This window comes from Strix uralensis, chromosome 11 (genome assembly GCF_047716275.1).
Source record: "Strix uralensis isolate ZFMK-TIS-50842 chromosome 11, bStrUra1, whole genome shotgun sequence".
NCBI classification, from domain to species: Eukaryota; Metazoa; Chordata; class Aves; order Strigiformes; family Strigidae; genus Strix; species Strix uralensis.
In genome coordinates this window covers 12,796,310-12,813,457 of record NC_133982.1, presented here as the reverse complement: position 1 = coordinate 12,813,457, position 17,148 = coordinate 12,796,310, and the positions used below count along the sequence as shown (strand labels likewise).

The window sequence follows — 17,148 nt, the reverse complement described above, 5'->3', positions numbered from 1 at the left end:
CTCTCACCAATCTCGCTGGATGCGAGCCACTGAGCATTCAGCCCAGCGCGCCATCGAAGAGAAGCTTCACCGTTCGTTTGCTAGATGCTTCTGCTTATTTTTCACACTAAAAACATCCCCAGCAAGAGGAAGCATGAAACCGGACAAGTATTTTTTCTTATAGGAATCAGTTCAAAACTGAGAAATGAGCAGGCATCAAGAAATGGCTCATGAACCCAAACTCTGCCCGCACCTGAAATCCCAGAAGAATCCCTAAGGAACCAGGCACCCACCATCATCCCACCTTCCCAACCTCCATGGTTGTGAGCTCAGGCACTGCACTGGCACGAGTGTGGCTCCTGCCTCCGGCTCCCACCAGCGAGCTACCCCTCACCGTGGAAGGAGCTCCACCACGCCGCCCGGGGCTGCCAGCTGCAGCGTCTTGTTCGGATCCTTCCAGACGCGAGTTACCCAGAGAAGCACGAGGCCGGATTTGAGCTGCTGGGAAACGCACATGAAGGCCGTCCCTGCGCGGCAAGGCGCAGCTCTAACCAGGCTGCCACCTTGCAGGCCCAACTTTGGCAAATTCACGCAGACAGAGCGCTCTCCGGCCATCCTCTCTGTGTTTTGAGGGGCAGGGCATGGCCCAGCATCTAACAGAGAATTCCCCGGGGTCCAGCCACTCCAAGCACAGCAGCAGAATCCGCCTTCCACGACATCTTTCTCTCGGAGTAAGAGCTGTAACAGACTGAATCGTGAGACAAATCCCACTCTTTTTTTAAAATATTTTATTAATAACCCATTAGTTAAGGAATATAAGGACAATGTCTTCTTACACTTTAACACTAAAGAGTATTTGTGGAGTAAGAACAGTCTCTGAAGAAAGAAAGTTATAATTAAGTACAGCATGGAACCAAACACAGACACAATCTTCAAACGACATCAAGTTCTGGTTACACATTCTTATGCACTGTGTAGAAAATTAAATGAAATTCCAATACAAGCAAGGGAATACAATAACAGAACTAGATGGTAGATTTCTGCCGGACTGAACACTCCTTTTCTAACAAAAGTATTGATTAGAAAAGACACGATGATCCCTTCAAAATAACTATTTCTAAGGAGATCAAAACTATGTAAGTGCTCTATTAAAATGGTTGTTTTCTTACACAGCGTATTTCATGGGCTGATCTCAGGATTGTTAGCTAATAATGCAAAAAATTCTCAAACCCTAGATTATAAATTATCTCATTTGAACTATTTAAACCAGAACTTTGCTGTCTGTTAAGTAAGAAATAAAATCAACAAAAAGTTGAAAGAGATTTTTATCCAAGTCATGTGTTTCATGTAACAAGGAATTAAAAATGAAAGGATGAGAATTGCAACTCTTGCAGCAGCATGGGGAATATACAGTTGTGTAGCCAAACAGTAACATTAATACTACAAAATTATGCCAGTGAGACAAACCTGACATTTTAACAATGTAAAACAATATACACCAGCAAAATGTTGAACAGCAATAATCTTTAGTGTTACTGAAAGGAAGAAAAGGGAGAAAGAAGCCTGATGTGTAGGAATATAGATTAAGTATGATGGGTAATTAAAGGTATCAACAGTTTGTGTGTCTGTGAGAAATCTGCAAGAAAGCTACTTATTTCATGATAAAAAAATATATGCACTGGTTGTTTCAGCTTCACACATAAAATTTGTATTATCTGTCTTCTTCCATTCATTTCTAGCCGAGACTAGAAAGGTCCCACGTGCGTTCAGGACAGGAGGGACCTGGGCTACAGTCGAGTTGGACAAGGACACCCAGCACTCTGCGTGCACACGCGTTCGTAGCGAGAACAGCTTCACTGCTGCTGGTCAGCACTGATCTCTTGGCTCTGAGGGAACAGCCTCGATTTCTGTAGCTGAGGTCTGCCATGCCAGTCCACGGCACCACCGTACTTGGACATCCAAACGCTGCCAGTTTCACACGCTGGTACAACTCAGTGGGACGTAACGAGATCAGAATAAGCCTCAGCGTGAGGAGACAAAGTATTTTTGTGCTGCATAAGCAGAATTGTTTGCGCTCTGCCGTATCTCCTCCAAAGCTTTCGGAGCACGTAACTAACTCGGTGGTTTTGTGATTGGCCCAAGGTGATCCAGGTGAACAGTGCCACACCGCACCAGCTTGTGCTGGCTTCAGTGACAGGCAGGGACAGCTTTTGGGCAGAGCAGCAACACTCACCCCATGGCTATATGACTGCTGAAGTCAGTCCAGACAAAGTAGAGGGTGCACGTACACGGGAATGCCCCCAAAACTGTGGCACACTCCTGAATCAGCTGCTGGACTGAGCCTCCAACCCACAGGCCCCTGATGGAAAGCTCAAGGCTGGCACATCACCTGCCCCAGGCACAGTGTCACAACAGGGATCCAGGAGAACTCCGCTGCCCTGGTCATACCCGTTGCTGGCCAAAGTCCTGCTGGCGCTGCCCGCTCAGCAGAAGCGCTCCTTCAGCATGCTTGCAGGCAGATGACTTGGTTTTGGAGGTGAAAGAAGACATCAGGGGTTGGTGTGAGAAGTCACCAGCTCTGGAGTGAGCTTTTTGGTCACTCAGAAGCGACAATGTGGCTTGTACAGGGTCTGTTCTGTCGCTGGGGAAGGGTGAGGACTCTTCCATAAAACTAACGGCGAATGGAGGGTCCAGCTGCAGAAGTCTCCCCCCACCCTCTGCAGCTAACACCCGATACTCCCCGGCTGCAGGGTTTGTACCTCTGCAATCGCATCCGCTCCCATATAACTGTGAATTGCCCTTATTGCCCACAATAACACTTCACTGCCTTACCTGTAACCCTGCTAGGTCATTAGTTTCAAAGTCTTGTGAGTGAGTTCTGAGGTTATTTACACACTTCCTCTGCCCAGTTACAGTTTCTTGCCTTTCTAGCCTCTTGCTCTGGTAGCGCACACACTAACTGCTGCCCAGCCTGCTCACTAGCACTGGTTTCCAGTCTCTGAGACACAGCCTTTCAGAGTCATGGCGTTTCAGAGCATGGAACAGCATTTCTGAGACTCCTCAAGACACCAAGCACCAGCCGGAGCAACAGAGCAAGTGCAAGGACTGGAAATACAGCTGTTTACCAGAACAGCATGTCATGCTGGGAGGAGACCCTGTAGGAAGGGGAGAAGTAGAAGCTCCAATATCCTTCCCAACAGGGTACATGGAGGCCTGGAAGTACTCCTCTGCTGAAGAGCTGGAGCTAACAGGGTTTGATGAAGGATTGCAAGGACACGGGCTGGTCCAGCTCAGCTCCAAACACAGGGCACGCTGCAACAGGGCTCTTCACAACCAAAGCGGGGATAGGGTGCTGGTGGAGCGAGGTTCTCCTTGCTGCTAGCAGTGATATCTCAGTCCAGATTGCACCACAAGAAGGTTTTTTACAGGATCTCAAGTCAGCACACAGCTCCCCATATAGCTTTGGGGGAATTTCAGTAACAAAAGAGGGAAATGGGCATCTTTCCCCTCATTTTTTAAACAAACAAATGGCCAGATCTCTGAATCCTCCAGGAAGGCAGAACATTTACCAAACACCCAATGAATAGAGTCACCGATCCTTGTTGCCCCCGTGGAGCTGGTCCAAGCTGTAGCATTCGCAGTCAAATTCTGCAAGCCTGGAACAGGGCAGAGACAGGCTCAAGAAAAGGTAGAGAAAAGTTCACCCCACACCAGGAGGCCGGGCTGAGAGACGTGTCAGCAGTAAGAAACAGCGTCTGCAAGGAAGAGTCACTGGATGACTTTCAAACCAGACCGACTGGTATGAGACCAAAGATTTTGTTTTAATTTTCAAGCTCTGGTGTTGCTCTGCTCTTAAAAAAAAAACCCAAACCCAACAACCAAAACCAAAAGCACTTTGGCCAGGACTCTCAGAAGTCACTGGAAAATTTCACTTGTTCATCCAAAGCCTTCAGCAAGTCCACTGCTTACAGAAGGCTGAGAGCTGCTCTCTGGAAATCAAAATCATCTGAGATGCCTCCACTTGGGCACAAAAAAAAAAAAAGAAATAGATGTCCCCAGGATCACAAGTTACTTTTGCAATTGTTGATTCTTTTTTCCCCAAGATGACAAGTTACTTTTGCAATTGTTGGTTCTTTTTTCTCTTCACTAGTATAAGCTTGTTCAGGAAAGATGGAGCAGTCTCCTTTGGCCAGCTACTGCAAAACACAGTCCTAGAGAGAAACACAACCCGACTCTCCCGCTGTAGGGAAGGTGTCCTACAGCAACACTTCAAAACAAAGCAAGAGAGACAACAGGTCTGCAGCACTATGCATTAAAAAAGAGTCAACAACCAGTGCAAACATATTCTTTAGAAAAAGGCAGTATAAGAATAAGTTAAAACCTATAATGGACTATAACAAAAGAGTAGATCTACTGCTTTTTTTTCTCCAACAGACATGAGGTAGTTGTGTTGTTAGGGAGGAAAAAATAAAGAAAGAGAGAAGTAGTAAAAATGCTACTCTATACCACACACTACTCCACTTTATAAAATTAAATAATATAAAGATGTTCCAAGGAAATAAAAATACATGTTGTACATTAAAAGGACAGATGTGTACCTAAAATATTAGGTACAAGAACCTACATAAAACAAAGTCCAGGTTGGTGAAATGACCCAGACACTGAAGAAGGTTCTATATAGTACAAGTTGTTAAGAGGCACTCGTAGAGTGTGTAATAAAAGGCCACTACATCAGCCTGCTAGTCCTAGATACTGCGGTAGCGTACAAAGAGAGCCTTATCATCCTTTTAACCACGGGAGGGCAGAAAAGGCTGGTGGTTACAGCTCACTGAATTTGTTTGTGTTGGTTTCCACCCCATTGTGGGACTCCTCTGACAAAATCCATCCCGATGCGGCGAGGCAGTAGGTAATGCCAAGGCGCTCCCTGGTGAAGAGACAGTTGAGAAGAATCGCTCAGTGTACCCTGCCTCTTCCCAGCACTAGAAGACGTCTTGTCAGTCGCCTCAAGGACTACAGCGAAGTGACAACCCCAGTCTAACACAGAAGGCTCAGTTCTAGCCATGGTTTCACGTCAGACTTTGGCAGATGGCTCAATCCCGCTCCCACAAACACCGAGTTACTCATCAGCTGCAGCGGGAACAAGATGGGCCCTTACCAATCTACCTACTGATTTCTTGAAGGCAATATGTACAGCTGACAGGTCTGAATCCTGTTCTGGTGAGCTGCTGTGCCGCCTTACCTCCTGCTGGGCTGAGTTGAGGGTGTGCAGCACCTCACAGGGACAGGCCCTTATAGCACTTCTAGCTCTCCCATGATCAAAATCAGATTAGTTCACTCTTTAATGATTGTGGACACATGCCATGCTCTCAGATGCTGAGGATGAACTGGTTAAACCGGAGTTACTACAGAGGGGGGCCTCCTCCAGGGCCGGGGAAAGAGATTGGCACTTGACTGGCTGCACATCCCCGCTGCCTTCCTGGATGGAGTCTGAATCTCCGCTCTCCACCGAATCCAGACTTTCCCCGTGCCTGTGGAAGCCGTTGGTGAGCCCACGGATGCAAACGGCCTCTGTTTTGGTAGTCTTTCTGTCGGTACGTAACAGCTTGTCCGGGGCCTGAGCCTCAGAATTGCCCATGCAGTCCACCAGCACTTGGCTAGAGTCCTGCTGAGTGCTGGGCGAGCTGGGAAGAGCCAGCTCTCCCGAGGGGAGGTCCTCAGGCTCCTGGTCCTCGGTTTCTGTCTCTTCACTCTCCAGGGTGTGCAGCTGGGAGTCGTAGTCTCTATCGGAGGCTGAAAAATCAGAATGGACAATCACCTCTGCTTCCACCTGGTGGAGGTTGGCTGGTGGGTGGCTTTTCTTTGCTTCATTCTGTTATCAAACAGGGAAAATTAAAAAAAAAAAAAAGAAGGTAAATGAAATTCAGATAATTGAGGCTGTGACCCAAGTGAGCACAGAAATGTATTTCTTTTTAATCCCACAGAGTGCAATGGAGTGTACACACGCCTCTATTAAGCATTATCTTGATATGTTTCTCAGAGCTGAAGTCTTAGGAAGCATCTCAAATCACCTCAGGATCATTATTCGTATTTTACGTTTGGGAAAGTAAGTCCCAAGAGAGTGAAGTGATTTGCCCACAGTTTCTTGGCAGGCTGGAGCAACCATTCCTCCAAGCCTCAAAGACCACAATTTCCCCAACTCACCTGTCTGTTTCCTTATTAAGGGCCAGATTTCTAGAGGGCGAGTGGGCAGTGCTCTAGGAAACTGGCTTCCGAGACAGCTCATGCTACAGACCCACAACTAGATACCAGGGCTCCCTTCCCTGGTTTAATTTTGGCTACATATCACAAAGTGTTTGTTTGTTAGAGCCCTGGTCACAGCTTGCAAAAGTTGATGTAAATTCAAGCACTTGAGTTCAGAAAGAAAACAATCAGTTCTCCTCCGCAGTGTTTAAGCAGAGTTCAGGCTCCAAAAATCTGGCTAACAAGCAGGTCATTCTGCCTGATTATCATTCAATAATTTAACAGACAAATTATTCTGGAAGCTCACAAAGAGTTGTCTAGGCAATCAGTGCTCCGATTCTGGGCTGAATGTGATTTAGTAGCAAGAAGACAATTCAAAGTATGGAAGTGATATCCCACGTATAATTTGCGCTTTCTGTTAAAGCCAACTTTGTGCATCATTTACATATTTTAACACTTTTCTCCTTTTGTTGACAAACTCTGATGGGTAAGCTGTGCTGTAAACGGTGCCCTGTAATTGGGTTGTAAAACATTGTCTTAACTCCATCCACAATGTTAATTACATCCTGTGTTTAATTGATTTTCACACTACTATCTAGGAAGGAAAAACAGGTAGGTTACTTAGAAGTATTTGCTGGGGGTGGAGAGTGAACTTTTTAAAACAATAACCAAAGAAATCTTCTGGTACAGAGCAGGTGTCAGCTTGCTTTGCTCAGACTGTGGCACAGACATCACGATCCTTGTACAACCTCTCCCAAACACGGGAATGCATATTTATTCCAATGATGCAATACCAGAAACAGGATTTCCTCCCAGTCTGTGCACCCACATAAAGATGACAAGTGTAGTGGAAATTGCTCTACCCTATCTGGAGAAGGAGTTTACATCATCCCTTGATCTTTGACTCCCTTTACAGGCAAAAATGCCACCCTCCTTTGGGCGAACACACTGTAGATCTTAATGACTGTGGTGAGCACTGCAGCTCCTAACTCATTCGGCTGCTTGCTGCATGGCCCCAGCAAAGACTCAAAGCAAACTGCTGGTGCCTGGCTCCAGGTCCTCAGGAACCGGGACTGCCACAACCCTGCAGACAACCAAGCTGTCAGACCCCCCTGGGCCATCACTGAAAGAACAAGGCTACAGCACAGGCCCTCCAGGGCTGGCTGGAGTCGAGACAGAAGATCGGGGGAGAGCTGAGGCTTTGAGTGACGTTTGGGAAAAACAAACAGCTTTTACTCAAATCCCATCAGTCTCGCTGGCATACACTCCTATACCCAGGGAAAAAAATAAAGCCCATGATCAGCCAACTAAAGCTAGCTCAGAGAAGAAAACATTTTCTCCAGTGCTGCGAAAAGGAGATGGAGAGCATAAGTGGAAAAAAATCACATCAAAATACACAAGTCAATAAAGACACCCACCATCACGGCATCGTAAACCAGAGCTTGTAACAAAAGCTTCTGTCCTGCGCTGGAAGGGAGCTTCAGCGATCCGTTCACAGCAGAGAGAGGCTCTTTTGTGATAGTGTCCCCGTATCTGGCTAGGCTGTTTGTCCAGGGCTGGTTGGCTGATTTATTCCATGAAGACTGCAGAAGAAAAGGGGGAGGAGAAAAGATCCAATTATCACAGATACAGATTCTTATCCTCCTAAACCTGAAATGAGAAGCAGCTTGAAAAAGGAAAGTGCAACTTGGGAAAAATACCATGGTGTTGGAAGACACAAATTAAATGTGGAAAACACTTCTGATGGCATCAAAAACAAAAATGCTTGCTGCAACGGACTCACAGAGTCACTGCTTTAGAGCAGGCTTTATTGCTGTTACGTGGTCTGATGCAGAGCAAGTGGATAAAAGTTGCCAGACAGTTCACAACTGGTCGCGTAAGACGCTTTCCACCGATTCTCAAATTTTGAGGCCAACAGGTATATGATGGCACAAAACATCATTTAAAGGTCCACTGAAATCAACTCCCTGCAAAGCTGCAAACAACCCAGAGCACTGCAAAACTGGGAAGGAACAGGGACAGTGGAAATCTGGAGCAGAATGATTATGGCATTTGCTTTGGCACAAGAGATGCTCTGCAGCATGGAGGACCCTCACCTGTGTGCACTGGCACATGTAAGAGCTGCAGACAACGCTAAGCTGCTTGCCCTGTGGTGCAGACAGATTTCCTGCTCTAAGCTAGGGCTTGGGTAAACACTCTGCCATTCCCCATCAACACAGAGGCACAAAATTGGGGGCCTTATTTTTTTTTAATATTTTTTTTTTTGCAACAGACCACCAAGCAATTCTTAGCTCAGCTTTAAATCCCCTGGGCAACCAGTGTTACCTTGTTTGTAGATCTAATTAAATTATATGGGCTGAACGCAATTTGTTCTGGGTTCTCTCAGCTTCCCCTCGCAATAAACTGTTGAATGCACACCTCTGTGTATGGGAAATGTGTGCCTTTAAGAGCTGAAGTTATTTAACAGCTCAGACTATTAGTTCACAGGCAGAAAAGTATTTTCTTTCCAGGTTCTGATTTTATTGGGCTGTCCTGCATATACCTGAGCTCAGCCTTGGGACTGACTCACACACACATATATATATACACACATGCATGCTCAGATTTATGGAAGACGTGAGCCAGTTATCTCTGTGCTGGCTCCACAGATGTTACATGTTGCCTGGACAGAAGTGAGAGGCCGTTGCAAGGCTGAAGCGATGAGAAAATCCTGACCTGACACTTGCGCATGTGTGCATGTGCATACAGAACAGTGGTGGTGTGAGCATGACTGCTGTGTGGGGTGAAGATATATGGCACATCTATTCAAACCCACTAACTGCCAATTGCTCACTGTCAGGCAGGAGAAACCCAGGTTTCAGCTCTGCATATGTGGCCGCCACTTACACAGGCCAGATCTATTCCAACCACCGTCAATGTAGCACAAGTCCGGCCGAGATGGCAAGGAGATTTCTGACATCAGCCTGACCTTGTGTGAGTCATTTGACCTCCCTGTGCCTCGGTCCATCTGGCTGGAAATTAGGTAGAAATACATGACCAGATGTTGTATGTGAGCCAGGCATTCCTAAGTCAGCTATTTAGCAAGAAGTAAATGCTACCTTGTGCTGTTGGGGCTGACAGAAGGCACGTTAAAGTGCTCATGTAGGCACTGAAGGGCTGCCCGAGCCTTTCCTGAGTGCTTTTTGTCCCCCCCCGACTCAAGTACCAACAGGGCTCCACACCTTGCAGGAGGCAGAGCAGCATTACATCCCAGCACCAACCCCAAGTCCTAGGAGCTTTGCTGCTGCCTCAGGATCAAACCTTAAGAAAACAAGTAGTAAAGGGCCTCGTTTATATGACAGCACCCTGTAGAACAGTGACGTCCAAACCCAGCGCTGTGGATATCAAGTGTTCGTTAATTTAGAAGTGAATGCTGGAGGCAGTGTCTGCCATTCCTCTTTCTGCAATTCTCAACAATATATTCTGAGCCAAGAGCATTCCCTAATTGCTCCCTTTCTAAGTGGACAATCATTAAACTACACATTAATAGCAAGAAATCAAACAAGCGATCACACACAGCTCACAATAAGTAATATCACTAGACGTGAGTACTCAAGGAACGCGTTCAATTTGCTTCTGCTGTCATCTGAAAGGCTTTCTGCAGCTACATCGCTGACTGATGGCTTCTGTGCCTTTTCCAAGGAACATACGTTACTGAGCAAATACTGCCTGGAAATTTCAACGTTGAACCTACACAAATATGCACACATGCACACAAATGTGTGTCCTATTATAGATGCTTACACGCATATTTGCCATCAGAAAGATCTGAGCATCATATGCATACACACACAGAGAGCAAACTTGAAAACCTTCTTGCAGGCATCTTGTGAATACCAAAAAACGTGGAAAGAAACAGGCAGCTCTACTGCAATCCCCAATGGACCATCTGTTAGCGGAAATGTCAATCTGCCATGTTTACATAGGTTTTGATGACTCTGGGAACAGCCTGTTCAGCTCTGGCTGAAATTGGCTGCAATGAAGAACAAACTTGTTTTGTACCAGTTTGCAACTTTCAACAAACAGAAAAACCCATCAACCACACAACATGGCCTATATCCCACATGTTGTTCAAGCACGTTATGTTTGAGAGAAAAAAAAAAAAAAAAAATCCCTCTTGAGGCTCAGTCTCTAAGGTTGGGCAGCAGCAATTAACTCTAGGTCTGTTTTCATCACAGGCCTGAAGGTCTTGTATGCCTGAAAGCTTCTCTGCTTTTTTAAGCAGTATCTTTTGGTGCTTATAAATGATACTATTTCTTTCTAGTCAAGGGGGGCTAGTGAACGGCTGAAGGAAGGAAATGTTCTCTTGGTTTTTACAATAGAATAACGAAGGCGAGGAGTGTCAGTCTAATACTAATTTAAAGAGGGAAAAATCCCTTTGTCAGTTCACTGCAAACACAAGAATGAAAACTAATAAAAACATCTCCCAATAAAAGGTGTTTCCATTACAGCTAAATCCTTATCAAAGCAAACAAGCCTTTTCATTTTAGCCTTTTCACAGAAACTCTGACTGGTAAAAACGTGCCTAGCTCATGTTACCTTTTCAGTGACAAGTAATGATTTCATGCAAATATGCGAGCTTAGAATGAACACGTAGGAAATGTTGATCTTGAAACCTTCCCTGTTTTATGAGGATGGTTATTTAAACTAGCTTGAAATCTTGTGTGAAACAAGGCTTGGGACATTTCAGATGGGCCCAGCTTTTAAGGGTGTCATAGAAGAGGGAAAGGACTCATTGTTGACTGGCACCACAGCAGCTGGTGGGAGTGGGAAAGCTCCACGTCATGCAAACATACAGCTGCACCTCTAAACAAGATGCAACACAACACAGACCTCTCCCCCCACAAGGTAAAGGAGAATTTCTGCTAGCTGCCAACGGGAGCGCAGCTCTCATCTAAGACTTTTCAGAAAACACTGAGATACTTTTTCCATGCAGAAAAATTTCAACACGAAAATGACAAACAACCCGGGTAGATTCAAGTTCCCTAATGCATTTCAGCTTTTACTTTCCGAGCCACGGGGATGTTTCACGGGAAACGCAGTCCCTGCAGGGAGGAGGCCCACGGGGAGGGAGCAGGGCAGCAAGCAAGGGAGGTTCCGGCTCACAAGAAGCACAACGGCAAACATTTCCAAGCCAAAACACTTGGGTTTGGCTTCATTCAATGAAAAGCTGAAGTCTTCCATGGAAAGCAGATGCTTTTTAACATTCTCCCCCACCCCCTAAATCGCTTGGCCCAAAAGCAGCAGTGACAGAGATGTCTGGAGCTGAGCCATTTTATCATCCTCAGTCCATCTGTCAGGGGAAACAGAGCTGCATCACCACAGCCCGTGCACTGTGCTGTCATTTATAACGTGGGCTACTGGGGGCATCAGTCTGGGGGTCACTTGAAAGGGGAAGAGAGTAAGAGAGGAAAATCACTTGCCAGTGTATTTACAAATCCTTGCGTGTGACCACTGGGAAACACACACAAAGGAGGGAAAAGGCACCGCTAAATGGCCGAGCATCCTCCTGCCTAACGGAGCTGCTGGCCACACAGAGGGGCCCCGTGCCGGCAGCTCGGCTGCAGCAGCACCTTGCTGTCCTGCAAACAGGGGCAGGGTGGCCAGGCGGCTCTGCGGACTGTCAGCAGCAGAGACTGTCCCCTCTTCCTCCTTCCTGCACCCCCAGCATTCCTTGTAACAGCTCAGGAGGAATCACGGCCCTATGTCTGAAGGAACTGGTGATCTTGAAAACAACTGGGGACTTCTCAAAACACTTGCCTGTGATTCTTTGCAGGAGTCAGTTAAATCTCAGCGTCCTTGAAGTCTTCCTGCCCTTGGTCTCACTGTTCTCCAGATCCTACAAAGTGACATTTACTGACTTCCGACTGCTAATGGCATGAGGACAGTCCCTTCTTTGTATTTGTACACCTCCTAACAACACAGAACCTCCAATCTCCTTAGAGCTTGGGCTGCCACAAGAATTAAAACCAATGAAGAGTAACCCATGAAATGCTAAGTAACGAGCCAGCATGTGAAAAGCCTGCGAGCACGGGAGCAGCTGCCACTGCCCCTGCCAACGGCAAGTGCCACCCACTCAACACAAAGCAGGTTTCTTGAGGACAGAGAGGCAAGCAGGCAACTGGAGGCCACACAGGCCTGAAGCTGCCAGTTCCCTGGCATCACAGCTACACAAACCTGCCCAACAGGAGCATCGGACTAAGAGTCTGTCCCTGCCAACACCCTGGTGCCATGATATGCTGTTAGATAAAAGGAATCCTCAAGGCATTTCTCAGTCCCTTTCTTTATTGACTAAGACTGAGTGATAGTACATGACCTAGAGTACCTTGGGGAGCTTCCACCTGCCAGACTGGACCAGGAATTTTCTTCCACAAGGATTTTCTCTTTCCTGTGGCTCTACCACATTCCTTGACATGGGTTTTCACAGCCTCAACCACACACAGCATGAAAGAATAAAAGAGAAGGCAACAAAGGCAGCTGGTCATTCTAGGGTACAGAGCTTCTGGCTGCACTCAAGCAGGGTCCGGGGGGTTTTGGCAGCCTAGCTGACATGGCTGCTGTAAGAAGCTCTTTGCAGTGTACAAGACAACCCAGGGAACCTACAACCCACTCTCGGGCCTTGACTTGTAGCATTTTGTCTACAAGCAGGGAGATGGACACACCTCTAGCTGCACCTTGCTCTGATTTACATCTGTAGTGGGGACCAGGCATGTGTGTGCTGGTCCGGCCGTGCCCGTGAGACCTGCCCAACTCCCTGCCACCCAGCCAGGTGAAATCACATTGCCATCTGGACATGGGGCCTACTGGCAACTGCAGCATGAAGATGTTTTTGGCCTGAGTCTTTTCACCCTTGAATATACACGTCAGAGAATGGGGAGGATGCGGCGGTGCTCAGGGCTGGCTCAAGGTGGCAATTCCAGCAGGAACTGGGCAGCGGAGGGAGTGGGGCTTCCTGCGTGGGAACACATCTCCCTCCAGTGCCCACTCCCAGCAACAACAGCCTGTTGCTCCTGGCCACCACTCGAGTTCTCCTTCACCTTCAGGTCATCCTCACCAGTCAGAATGGGTGACAGCACCACTCTCCGGGTGGCTTTGTGCAGCTGGTCCTCAGCGACCCTTGCTTCCCTATCCACATCCACCAAAAAAACAAGCTCTTTATTTTGCTGGCAAAACTCCTCGGTGAATTTAACCCTTGGTGGCCCTTCCTCATCCAATTATGGGGGCAGAGACACTACAGCCAGAATCGCCCCCTCCCCAGAGCTCTGATCTCTGAACGTAACTCCACTGCTTGGGCACTGCCAGCCTCTGCGACAGATGCTGGGGGCTCCAAAATCTCAGGCTCAGCTCTGAGCGGCCAGGCATTAGCACTGTCCTCTCCCACCCCTGCTCTGCACACAGGAAAATCTTAGTGTAAAGCTTTGCAGACAGGATCGCTGCTTTGGAAGAGAGATCTGGATATGTTGCCCCCAGAAGAGGCCTCCCAAGGGAGGGAGCTTCCCCCTACCCCGACCTGTTCTCAGGGCAAGTCACCATCACTGAAAACATTTGTTCCTTATTTAACAGAAAGAGCTGTAGGAAATTCCTCACACTCTTCGGCTTGGGTCCAGCCAGGCAGCCACATTCCACCGAAATCCATAGATGCGGCTCAGCCACAAGCTGCCTCTCCTTCAGCTGAGCACTGATCTCCCACGGCGCTTGGGGAAGGCCAAGAGCACGGCTTCAGCTCACAGGACTGTTAAAACCAGGGGAAGACGTTGCGTTTCCACCCCTGCGCTGCCACTAACAGCAAGGATGGGTCTCGCGGTTAGCCCGGTACCTGAAGTCACCTTCCCTCCAGTGACACACCAGCACATCGTTAATGCAAACGTGAAATCCCATGCGCTCACAATGCATTTGTTTTACTGAACCTCCTAATTACTTTACATGCTCTCCCTGGGCTACAAAGAGAGACATAAACAGATTAACTAAATTAGGCCAATTAAAGGTTCCCTAATGGAATGAAATGTTTCAGGCAAGCTTCAGAGAGGAAATGGGCAGGGAGGAATGAAAGACAATGCAATGTCAGGCAAACCAAGCAGGACAGGAAAAGACTACTTCAAAAAATGTTCAAAATAAAACACAATTTCACCTCTTGTATATCTTCAAGGGTATTCCAGTGAACACACTATTTATGGACAAAGTTCCTTTTACTCTAAGCAAAAGAATATCCTGGAAGGCAGAGCATCTGTTCTAGACATCACACTTCCTCACACCATCTATATGCCACAGCAACAGGAAGAGTGCAGCTTCCTGCAGCAGTTTGGTAGCTGCTTCTTGGGGATGAGGGGTCACCGTGCCAGGGGATGGAAAGGGCTGGTAGATGGCACGGGGATCCCAAACTTCCATCTGACAGCCAAGATTACCAGCACCTTGCAGAGCCAGGACAGGATCAGATCCTGGCTTCCCAGCAGTGACACTCTCACGTCCCGCTCAGATGAGGGAGACAAGTGACTCAGATTCGTAAATCCCCAACAGAGTGGACAACGGTGAGACAAGTCTCAAAGTCCAGACATTTATTAACTTCCTACTATGTACTAACTGGATACACGATAATTGGCTAAGTATATAACAAGTTGTGGCAAACAACACAGCATGCCTTGCATTACTTAATGGTAGTGAAGGAAAATGGGAAAAAGGAAAGGAGGGAGATGGAGAGAATAGAGAAATGGACATCACTGGTCTGGGTTCCTGCGTTGATCCCGTCAGAGAGGGTTCAAGGAGGCATCTGTCTTCTTTGCTCCACTTCAGTCTCTGGGCGCCCCCTCCCTTGCCCCTGCCTTGATTCATACACAATTTCCTTGGGTCCATCCCCTAGGTCGACCCACATACCTACATATCTCACGTATGGGGAGCGGTAAGGTGTTTCATGGGATGATGTAATTAGCAATGATCTTACTAGTCTTTGTTAGCATATTCAGGGATGTTAACTTTAATATGCATTTTGTGGATAATGAAGCAAAGATCATTCACTGGACAGATGGCCCCTGAAGTCTGACCAGGTGCACCAGAACAGAACCGTCCTGTCTCCACAGGGCTCCCCCCTCCAGCTGCACCCTGTGTTACTGGGGCAGCCTTATCAGCTTCGACCTCCACACTATCCACCCCATGACTATAGTTACATTTCTTGCGAGTGTTTGAGACATTCCTTAGCTCAGAGTGTCTCCACTCCCCCCACCATCCTTTATCTCTTTCTCAGGTTGTTTTTCTCAGTCTTTGTTTCTCGCAGGTCTGTTTCTTTCAGGACCTGTTTTTACAAGTCGTTGCTCACAGACACAGCAAACAAAGGCTCTTGCCTAGGGTGGGAGCCCAGTCACCATGTGCATGGGTCCTTACCTTCTTCTTCCCGTGGACGACGTCCTCAGGGAGGCTCGTGTGGATGAGGCTGTGCACTTCCGTCAGTTCCGTGATGTCCCCCAGGGGCACGGGTGCATCCTCGGGGAGTGGGGACATGAGGGACTCCAGCTCATGTGAGTCCAAGGTGGCACTGGGAGCTGCCACCCCTTGCCTGCTCCGGTGGTAGTAAGTGTGGTTGCCAGCTGCCTGGGAATCCAGGCCTGGCAGGGCCTCCCTGAGGGAAAACAAGCACGAGTTGACATCTCTCATGAGCCTCACTTTCCTCTGTCCCAAACAGCCACAGACTGACAAAGCGATCCCCTCCGGGCCACTCAGCCTGTCCCTGTGGAAATGACCAGGCCCAAGTCCCTTCCCTGACGTTCCCGAGGAAGGGGATCCTCTATCCACATCCTACTGTAACACCTTTCGCTGCAGATACATCTCCACCACCTTCACTACTCCTAAAGCTCATACAAAGCATGGTGCTGGATGCAAAGCCCTCCCCTCACCAGTGAATCACAAGGGCAGCAGACAACATGAGTCCCAGCACCAGAGCAAGTGCCCATGGGGAGCTGTGTCTCTCCTGTCATCTCTGCTTTACAGAGAACAGTTGCAATGCGACAGAGAAGTTTGGTGGCCACATTAGGACGAGACTTCAGAAATTGCTTGTTCCTAGTCCTGAGAGCTGCCCTCACAACTAAGCTGCTTTCCAGTCATGGTCTTTCCAAACGCTTGTGGCTGGATTCAGACCCCCGGAATAGCAAGGGACTTTGGGTTGAGGCTAGTCCTCCTTAAACCAGCCCATCACTCACCGGGAAGTCTTTCATCTTTTTCCCAACTGGAAGTGAACAAACCCCTTCCAAACATCCTTAGAGCTGTCCAACCACAGAAGCAAAATACTGCCCACACTAACAGATGCAGGTAATAATCTAGCAAATAGTGTTTTTTCCCCTTTCTCAGTTTTTTTCTTTCTCTGAAAAAGAACTATTAGTCTAACAATGCAAATTAAAGAGAAACTACTGACAAAAGTGGAAAGACTACACTAAGTATGTTCCTTAGCCCGCTAGCAATCTCAAGACTCAGTCTTTGTATTAACTGGTGTCATACACCATGCCCTAAACACCCCAGCTGAACATGCAGGAGCAGCTCAGAGTGTATTTTGCCTCCTTCCACGTCAGCCGCCTCCACCTCCTGCAAGGGCAAGGGGACACCTACCTCTGCTTGCTGTTGCGGAAGCTGGCACACATGCAGAAGAGAATGCAGAGCAACCCCAGGCAGACTCCCACAATGATTCCCGTGACAGAGTGGATATCCAGAACATCTAGTAGGGGAAGGACAGGTACATCATTTCAGCTGCTAGCAGGAAGAAGGTACAAAGTGCTTTATGTTCAGAGAAGCACCAGCTTCACTAAAACCAATAGGTGATGCCTCTATACACATAAAGGAAGAAGATTACTTAGCAGTGACAATTTAGAGCAGCTTAAAGCAAACTGACATCTATGCACATTCATTAATTTC

At 47.5% G+C, this 17,148-nt stretch overlaps 1 protein-coding gene across 2 annotated transcripts in view; it reads right to left on the bottom strand.

The window, feature by feature from the left end:
* Positions 1–750: 750 nt before the first annotated feature.
* Positions 751–17,148, bottom strand: part of IGDCC4 (immunoglobulin superfamily DCC subclass member 4) — a 105,114-nt gene continuing 88,716 nt past the window's right edge. For both annotated transcript variants that reach the window (XM_074880546.1, XM_074880545.1), the window contains 4 exons: positions 16,846–16,951; positions 15,631–15,865; positions 7,638–7,802; positions 751–5,848 (listed from right to left, as the gene is read on the bottom strand). In XM_074880546.1, coding sequence (XP_074736647.1) covers positions 5,318–5,848; positions 7,638–7,802; positions 15,631–15,865; positions 16,846–16,951 — 1,037 coding nt within the window. In that variant the 3' untranslated portion in view covers positions 751–5,317. The remainder of the gene's footprint in view (positions 5,849–7,637; positions 7,803–15,630; positions 15,866–16,845; positions 16,952–17,148) is intronic.